The 9862-nt window shown below is 44.8% G+C and overlaps 2 protein-coding genes across 3 annotated transcripts in view; both read right to left on the reverse strand.

Moving 5' to 3' along the window:
• The window catches only part of TTC28 (tetratricopeptide repeat domain 28), a gene marked incomplete at its 5' end in the record, with an annotated part of 590760 nt that extends 585582 nt beyond the window's left edge, over positions 1–5178 (reverse strand). For both annotated transcript variants that reach the window (XM_082668131.1, XM_082668132.1), the window contains one exon: positions 5077–5178. In XM_082668131.1, coding sequence (XP_082524257.1) covers positions 5077–5178 — 102 coding nt within the window. The remainder of the gene's footprint in view (positions 1–5076) is intronic.
• Positions 5179–6008: 830 nt separating this feature from the next.
• CHEK2 (checkpoint kinase 2) overlaps positions 6009–9862 on the reverse strand; it is a gene marked incomplete at its 3' end in the record, with an annotated part of 41690 nt that continues 37836 nt past the window's right edge. Inside the window, exon 14 of the mRNA XM_082667928.1 lies at positions 6009–6014. Coding sequence (XP_082524054.1) covers positions 6009–6014 — 6 coding nt within the window. The remainder of the gene's footprint in view (positions 6015–9862) is intronic.

The raw sequence follows: 9862 nt of genomic DNA on the forward strand, positions 1-9862 counted from the left end.
ACAAATACTGTATGCTAACACATATATATGGAATCTAAAAAAAAAATGGTTCTGAGGAACCTAGGGGCAGTACAGGAATAAAAACGCAGATGTAGGGGCTTCCCTGGTGGCGCAGTGGTTGAGAGTCCGCCTGCCGATGCAGGGGACACGGGTTCGTGCCCCGGTCCGGGAAGATCCCACATGCCGCGGAGCGGCTAGGCCCGTGAGCCATGGCCGCTGAGCCTGCACGTCCGGAGCCTGTGCTCCGCAATGGGAGAGGCCACAACAGTGAGAGGCCCGCGTACCGCAAAAAAAAAAAAAAAACACGCAGATGTAGAGAATGGACTTGAGGACACGGTGAGGGGGAAGGGTAAGCTGGGAAGAAGTAAGAGAGTAACAGTGATATACATACACTACCAAATGTAAAATAGATAGCTAGTCGGAAGCAGCTTCATCACACAGGGAGATCAGCTCAGTGCTGTGTGACCACCTAGAGGGGTGGGATAGAGAGGGTGGGAGGGAGATGCAAGAGGGAGGGGATATGGGGATATATGTATACATATAGCTGATTCACTTTGTTGTACAGCAGAAACTAACACAACATTGTAAAGCAATTAGACTCCAATAAAGATGTTAAAAAAAATAGCAATCATTCAAAAGAAATAAGAATTGTAATCAACAAACTTAATGAAAAAATACTGCTTCTGCTTTTAGTAGAAATAAGTAGTAAAAGAACAGGACATTAATAAGAACTATGGGGTAAGAGCAAACAGCTTTCAGTTATACTTTTATTATTTTTAATAATACATACAAATACGTTGTCAAATATCATATAGAGCAGCCTAGATTTAGCAGCCTTTTACAATACAACTGTGTGGTGTGAAAGACTCCTTCACTGTTCCTCAAACACTCACAGGGATTTCCTGGGTCACAGAAAAGTGACGGGGACAGGAAGAGGTTTGAGGTTTTTGTTTTGTGGGGGGGGTTTTTTGGTGTTTGTTTTTTTTTTTGGTCTGAGGTTTTAGGTTTGTTTATTTTTGGGGGGGAGGGTTTTTTGGTTTTTTTTTTTGGTTTGGCAGTTTTGTTTGCTTTGGGGCTTGCTTTTAAATAGAGTTAATTAGCAAAAGAACAACAAAGTACCAAATCCCTACCACACGCAAGGCATTGCTCTAAATATCTACCTACATACATTCTCTTTTACTTAATTCTTTGAGATGGATATTACTGTCCCATTATACATATGAGAACACTGGATATATAACATTAAGATTTGTCAAAAACTCAACTAGTAAGTAGCAGAGCCAAAACTTAGAGATATGAACCTGGATTTGCATCCATGCTTGAGTTTTCAAAGACCATTCTTCCTCACTATTTTCGAGGAAAGATCTGAAACAGAAAATTGGAACAGACTACCACTAAACGATGAAGCTAAAAGATATATCCAAAACTCAACTGTATTTTTTCTATACACTAGCAATGAGCTAGTGATGAACAATGATGTGAAATGAAATGTTAAAAACAGTACCATGTACAACAGCATCTAATAGAATAAAATAAATACTTACAGATAAATTTTTGGAAGAAGTGTAAGACTTGGGCCTGAAAACTATAAAACATCATTGAAAGGACAGATTAAACACAATCTCTATAAAAATCCCAGCTACTCTTGTGCAGAAATTGATAAGCTGATCCTAAAATCCATATGTAAGGGACCCAGAAAAGTCAAAGCAGTCTTGAAAAAGAACAAAGTTATAGGACTTACACTTAATTTCAAAACCTATTACAAAGCTACTGTAACCAACTAGTGTTGTACTGGCATAAGGATAGGCAATAGAATAAGATTGAGAATCCAGAAAAAAACCTAACACATATTCAGCTGATTTTTCAATAAGGGTGCAAACACCACCCAATGGGATAAGAACAGTCTTTTCAATATATAGTGCTGGGACAACTGGATCACAATATGCAAAAGAATGAATTTGGACCACTGCCTTACACCATATGCAAAAATTAACTCAAAATGGATTGATGACCTAAATATAAGGACTAAAAACATAAAATTCTTAGAAGAAATCATAGGGGTAAACCTTCATGACCTTGAATTTGGCAATGGATTCTTAGATATGACACCAAAAGCATGAGCAACAAAAGAACTTCATCACAATTAAAACATTTTTTGCAACAAAGGACACTGTCAAAGAAGTTAAAACACAACCTACAGAATGGGAGAAAACATTTGCAAATCATATACCTAATTTAGTATCCAAAATGTTTTTAAAACTCCTACAACTCAATAATAAAAAGACAAATAACCCAATTAAAAATTGGACCCCCCCAAAATGGACAAAGGATTTGAACAGAAATTTCTCCAAAGATATACAAATGGCCGATAAGCACACACAGAAAAATATGCCCAACATCATTAGTCATCAAGGAAATGCAAATCAAAATTGCAATAAGATACCACTTAACACCTACTAGGATGGCTAAGTTAAAAAGACAAACCATGGGACTTCCTTAGTGGCGCAGTGGTTAAGAATCTGCCTGCCAGTGCAGGGGACATGGGTTCGATTCCTAGTCCAGGAAGATCCCACATGCCACAGAGCAACTAAGCCTGCGAGCCACAACTACTGACCCCGTGTGCCACGACTACTGAAGCCCGTACGCCTAGAGCCGGTGCTCCACAACAAGAGAAGACACTGCAATGAGAAGCCTGCACACCACAACGAAGAGTAGCCTTCGCTCGCCACAACTAGAGGAAGCTAGTGGGCAACAATGATGACCCAACACAGTCAAAAATAAATAAAATTAATTTAAAAAAAAAGACAAACCAATAACAAGTACTGACAAGATTGTAAAACTCTCATACACTGCTGGTGGGAATGCAAAATTATGCAATGACTTAGGAAACAGTTTTTCAACTTTTCAAAAGGTTAAAATAGAGTTACCATATAACCCAGCAATTGGGATATGCCCAAGAGAAATGAAAACATATGTCCACACTAAAGCTTGTACACAAATGTTCATAGCAGCATCATTCATTATAACCAAAAAGTGGGGGGGAAAACCTATGTCTATCAATGCATGAAAAGATATAATGTGGTATATCTGTTCAATTAAGTATTATTCAGCAATAAATAAATGATACAGGTAAAACATGGATAAACCTCAAAAACACTGTGATAAGTGAAAGAAGCCAGTCACAAAAAGACCACATATTGTAAGATTAATTATATCTCAACAAAGCTGGGGTTTTTTAAGGCACTTTAAAAAAAAAAAGTCATGGGGATGCACAGCATGGTGACTATAGAACTATAACACTGTATTGTATATTTGATTGTTGCTAAAAGAGTAGAACTTAAAAGCTCTCATCACAAGAAAAAAAAACTGTAACTATGTATGGTAATGGATGTTAACTGGACTTACTGTGATGATCACTTTGCAATATATATAAATATCAAATCATTATGTTGTACACCTGAAACTAATATGTTACATGTCAATTATATTGATATCTCAATTAAAATAAGGAATTTTTAAAAAGACATGTGCATGAACTACAAAAATGAAACGCTGAGAGAAAAAAAGCACCTAATTTTCAATTTTTCTTCTTCATATGCATATTCCTAAAATTTTGTCTTCCTATACATTCATATTTTGTCCATGAACAACAAACTACTGAAATTAAATCAAGTACTGAAATTCAAAAAACATGAAAAAAACAGCTCCTGAAATATCAAATAACTTTCAAACAATTCTACTTTAGCATTGACTCTGAACTAAACATAAATCTCAATTTCAAAATACCACATAAAAATTACAAATACTCAGAGGTTTAAGCAAATTGCCAACTTTTCTGAATAAACAGTAATTCAGATTTGCTTTGATGAAAATGTAAATATTCACCTGACTGAAAAGAACAAAATCCTATAAGTCTAGTGTTCCCAAATGATGAAAAGAAAGAAAAGTGCAATTTTTTTATTCAGAATTTAGTTTCAGAATTAATTTTAACCTAGCTAGGATTATACATAGTTGATGGTTTATACTAAGCAAGGTATACCTTGCTTTTGCCTAAAATATACTGAAAAGAAGGCATTTATAAACAGTTACAAAAGTTAAGTTGGGACTGAGAAAAATCACATCATACAGTAAATGTGACAGAGATAATAACTTCAAAAAGCTCCTGAAAGTACAAGAACTCCTATTTTGTAAACTCCCTAAGTCATTTAGTCTTTCTACAAATATGTACTGACCATCTACCATGTGCTAAGCACTGCGCCTGATACCAGGATGCCATGGTGAGCAATGAACAGATCAGGTCCCTGCTCGCAGGAGGCTTACACTAAAACAGTGCTTGTCAAATGTGCCTGATATAATCACTCAGGAGCTTGTTAAAAATTCAAAATCTGCTCCTCTGCTTTGGAGAGTCTGAGTCCTTGGGCCTGGGGTGAGTTGTGACGCCTGTATATTTATCAAGCGCTCCAGATTATTCCTACGCCCTGGCTGTTTGGAGAGCCCAATGCTCGGGGGCATCCCATCCCATCCAGCCGGAGCCACACCTCCGAAGTCCATTTCACTCAACTTCCTTCACCCTGACCGATAAATACCCCAAACACACCACCACTCTGAGATGGATGTAAAGCATTCCAAAATCACTCTGTGCTGAGACACCGACAGACTTGCTTCCTTCCGGGAACGGACAGCTCACTGCCTTAGACTCCACCTGGGGCTGTCTGCACCTGAGCCTCCCGGGGCTGGCCGACACCTGTCTCCTAGCGGCTGCGGTCTACCTCTCCCGTGGGCCCGGGTCACAGGCAGCCACCGCCCAGCGGGGACGGAGGCAAGGGATTGGCACCGCGCGCATTAGGCGCCGACTGTATACGGCCCCCCGTGCGCGCACACACACTCCCGCGGAAACTGAGGCGGGCAGGCAACAGCCCGGGTCCCGCTGCCGAGTGGCGCGAGGCAGGGCTCGAACCCGGACGACGGGGCGGGTTCCGCCTCGCGGGCGCTCGTCAGCCGCCGAGGCCCGGCCCGGCTCGCACCGACGGAGTTTCACAAAGAAAGTCTCCCGGCCCGCGCCCCTCACGCACTCACCGGAGGCGGCGCCGGCGGTGACTCGGGCTCCCGCCGCCTACGGCTCCGTGCCGGGGTCGACCCCGGGGTGGGCTCGAGCGCCGGCAGCGGCGACTGCTCCATCTCCGCGGGGCCCGGGCCGCGTCCGCCTCGAGCTAACGGTCCCGCCAGCTAGGCGCGCGCGCCGGCCCCGCGCGCCATGTTCCCGCCGTGCCGCGCGCCTCCGCGGCGACCCCCACACACCCCCACACCCAACACCGCGCACGCGCGCATCGCCGCGCACGCTCCCCGCGCGCCTCCGCGGGTCCCCCCGACCGCGCAAGCGCGCACTCGCCGCGCCCCTCCCCGCGCCCTCCGGAGCCGGCCGCTGTTCCCAGCGTTGCGCCCACCCCCTCTGCAGCCGTCCGGCCGGGCCAGAGAGCTCGCGGTTCTGGGCTGGGCGCCGCCACCTGCCGCACTGCGGACGACGCCGGACCAGACCCTTCGGCACTGCCCCTTTTGCTTCACCTACTTGGGCTTGAGGAGATGGTCCAAGCCAAGAGGGAATTATCCCAAGAAGTCCGGGGGGAAGACGCCACTAAGGTGATGAGAGCCCCATCGCGAAGGTGTGTGAGCACGTGAGCGAGCCTAAGTAGCAGAGTTGATGTCCATGTCCCTGGAAAGCCGGACTCAATGGAGAATCCGAGTTCGAGTCCCGCATCTCCACTCACCTTTGCCTGATTAAGGTCAGGTCTCCAGGAGCCTGTTTCTCCTTAATCGGGAACGTCCAGCAAGTTAGGAGGACTTGAAATAATCCAGATAAAATGTCAACACCGCACCTAGTGCTCACCAAATGGTAATCCGGTGACAAGACCTCTTAAGTAATTTTGTTTCATGGTCAAGAACCAAGGGCCCTTGAAAAGGGAAATTTCGGTTCAAGTCTTGCCTCCGGTTCTTGCAGAGAGCCTTGATCTCTAAATCTGCAAAGGGAGGAGCAGCACAGGGTTGAGGTGAGCTTTCCGATGAGGCACACACCTTTCTGAGCACAATGCCTGGCACACACCAAGCTATCCAAGTTTCAGTGGTATAATTCCAGTTCTATCTTCCAGGACTCCTAAAGTTTAGTGATGGGGGCTCTGATCCCAAACCCTGTGGTATAATTAGCTGGGAGGGGGTTCGCTCAACCTTGGGGCTGGAGGGACTTAGTTCCCACATCTTCACTTTCCATTCTCTGCCCCAAACCTCTCTGGAAACCCTAAAGTTGGCACAAAAACAACAGCAGAGAATGTTTTCACTTGTAAAAAAAAAAAAAGAAGAGTGCCTGAGGGTCTCCTGGAGTTTGTAAGTGGTTGAATTTATTAGTCTGGGCTTTTCCAGACACAAGTGACCAAAAATTTTTCAAACAAAAAAATTTTTTTTTAATTTAAAAAACTCAACCTGGAGTAAAACAATTAAGGGAATAATTGAAAAGTCTTGGGTGGTACCTCACTTAAGGCATAGCTGGATCCAGGTGCTCAAACGATAACCTCAGTGTTTCTACAATCTCTCAGCTCCGCTTCCCTCTGTGATAACTTCATTCTCATGCAGTTCTCTCCACATAGTGTCCTGGGCAGCTCCTAACTCACACCTACCATCATGGTAGGGTGAATAATGGCTTCCAAAGATGTTCTCATCCTAATTCCCCAGAATTTATGAATATGTAACTTTACATATTCATAGCAGGAGCTGTTTCCCAGTAGTTCCAGCCAAAGTCTTGGATTTTCTTTCACTGGACCCATTTGGGTCACGTGACCTGCCTGAGCCAATCACAGCAAGATTGGCCAGATCTGACTATATGGAGCCCCTCTAGGAAGGGGGTGGGGTTAACCCTGCCAGAAGGACCTGGGGTTGGGGCAAGTGGGAAGAGGGATTCCCCTCCCCCAGAAAAAATAGGGTTGCAATTACCATAAGAGGCATCAGGTTCAGGACAGACACAAAGTACAGCTGTCTACTGCACCATCATCAAGGCACCGGAGGTCCACCACCAAGCAACATGCCTGTTCTTCAAAAGGGACTGGCAGTTACTTCAGTCACTGGGTGGTACCCCTCCACCTCTGCTCCCACCACCCACCCCAGACCTGGCATTTCCCAAATCTGTTTTGTCAAAGGCATCTCAGTTATCCACCCATCTTGTGTGAACCCAAAAAAGGTAAACAGGTGATGTTACTTCCTTGCTCAAGAACTTTCTATGGCTCCCTCTGGCTATGTATGTGACCCTCCCACCTTTAATGATAGAAGCCAACGCTGACAGATCCCCTACCAGGCACTTTAAATGAAACTTCCACCAATGAATCCTCAGAAATGCCGTATTAAGATGGTCCTCTTATTGTACCCAGTTTACAGATAAGGAAATAAAAGCTCAGCAATTAGAAGTAACTTGTCCAAAGCCAAAGGTCAGGAAGTTCAGAGAGCTCAGATTAGCACAATATTGCTCCCACTAATGATGTTGCCATCCCAGCTCCATTTGCTCACATTTCAAAATCCTGTGCCCACCTCCAGCTGGGTGGGCAGTGAGAGGAGCTCTACCAGAGGAGCCTCTAGGGACCCCTTTGTCTTCTATAGCGTGCGGGGTGTGGGGGGGGAGGCAGACACCTAGGTACCATCTCCCCTTCCCTCTATGACTTCAAGGGATAGGGAGAAAGAATTCCCCAAAAAGAAAACCGGAGTATAAGGTTAAGAAGAGGAAGTGGATGCTGGGTGTCCCCATATTGGCAGCTGATGTCTCCCCATTAGTAATGAGTGTATTAGCTTCCTCTGGCTGCTGTAACAAATTACCACAAATTGGGTGGCTTAAAATAACACACATTTATTCTCTTAACTTTTGTAGGTCAGAAGTCTGAAATCAGTTTCACCTGGCTAAAGTCAAGGTGTAAAGTAAAAGGACTGGTTCCTTCAGGAGGCTCTGATGGAAGAATCCATTTCCTTGCTTTTTGTCTGTCAGCTTCTAGTGGCTGCCTGTAGTGGCTTGTGGCCTCTTCCTCTGTTTTGAAAGAGCACCACTCCATCTCTTCTGACTCTGACTCTTCCTGTGTCCCTCTTAAAAGGAACATTGTGATAACACTGGGCCCACCTTGATAAAACAGGATGGTCTTCCCATCTCAAGATCCTTCACTTAATCACACCTGCAAAGTCTCTTTTGCTATGTAAAGTCACGTATTCATAAATTTTGGGGATTAGGATAAGAACATCTTTGGAGGCCATCATTCATCCTACCATGGTAGGTATAATCAGAGAGCTAATACAAAGTGCTCTGGAAACAGAGAAGGGCTCGCTGGCTACCCCAAGAGGGAAAGATGCCCTAAGAAACCGCAGCCTTCACATTAAATATTCAAATGAGCTAAAACCCATCTAACTTGGCAATCTCAGCCTCATTCCTTTAAATAGGCAAACCACCTAAATCCCCATCTAGCCCTCAGCAACAGGCCAGCCAAGCCTCAGAATGCTTGCACACCCTTCTAATTTCCATTGCCAACCACCACCCTCATTGCCTGAGGCAACATCTGTGTGCCCCTCACCCTCCCCTGGCTGGCTCACCAGTGGCATCTGAACCAAGACACTCAACTCATGGCATAGTCAGCAAGCTACAGTGTGGCCTAGCATCAGTCAGCCAAAGTTACAAAAGAAGCAAAATCAGTGGGTCAGAAAGAAACAAGAAGAGCCAGCCATTAGAACTGCCTGGGCTCCTGATGGCTCCCAGGCCCAGCCCTCTGTAAGGTTGAAACAGATCCCCTTTTCCATGAAGTAATTTGAATGGGCCTCTGTTCCTTGTCACCAAGATGTCCCAGCTTCCACAGATCATGGCGTTGTACCCATTCATCATGACTGAACATACTGGCATTCAAGATTTAGAAATCAGTCTCATGTGAGTTTTGTCAGTGTGAGTCAACATCCCTGAGTCTGAATGAATAAGGGACGGAGGAGATGAGGAACATGAATTTGAGTCAGAAAGCCCTGGGTTGGGTCCCAGCTCCGCCACTTCCTAGCTGTGTGACACTGGGTAAGTCACCTTACTCCTTCAGCCTGGGTTCCTCACCTATAACGTAAAGGTGATCAGAGGACCTAGCCCATAGAATCACCAGACAAGAACAACCTAGGGAGGCGCTTTACACAGGGTCTCCTTGGTCATCATTGGGTCAACATGACATGCCCACATGCCTTAGTCACATTTCCAAAATCCAAACAGCTCTGAAACTGGGGAGTCCTCCATAACTCTCGTGGCAGAAAAGATGGACCTGAAGTGACATGAAGCTATTTACAGTTTTCTCTATTCCTCTTACTGTGAATATTTGCTGCAGAAATATTAAAGTGTTTGGTTATAGGATTCAGTGGGGTATTACATATAAACACAGTTGATGTGCCTGGTCCTCTTCCTAAAATCAGGAAATTTTTGAATTTCACAACTTATCTGGCTCTGTGGTTTCAGGGATGATGAGGGTGAGAATGGGACTCTAAACTGGCCCGTGGGGGAATTCCCTTGCAGTCCAGTGGTTAGGACTCCACACTTCCACTGCAGGGGGTATGGGTTCGATCCCTAGTCAGGGAACTGAGATCCCGAAAGCCGCATGGCCAAAAAAATAAAAATGAAAAACAAAATTTTAAAAAATTAAAGTAAAAAAAAAAAAACTGGCCCATAGTAGATGCACCAAGGTACCGACCGTCTTGTAAGGACTCTGGCCAGTCTCGACAAACCCCACCCTGACTCACTGTGCCCCGTCCCCTGCAACTTTAGAATTTGTATGCCACTCACCCAGGGATACATCCCAAGAAACCTGCCTGGTTACAGCCAAGG

Source organism: Grampus griseus (genome assembly GCF_964374135.1).
Source record: "Grampus griseus genome assembly, chromosome: 12".
NCBI lineage: Eukaryota > Metazoa > Chordata > Mammalia > Artiodactyla > Delphinidae > Grampus > Grampus griseus.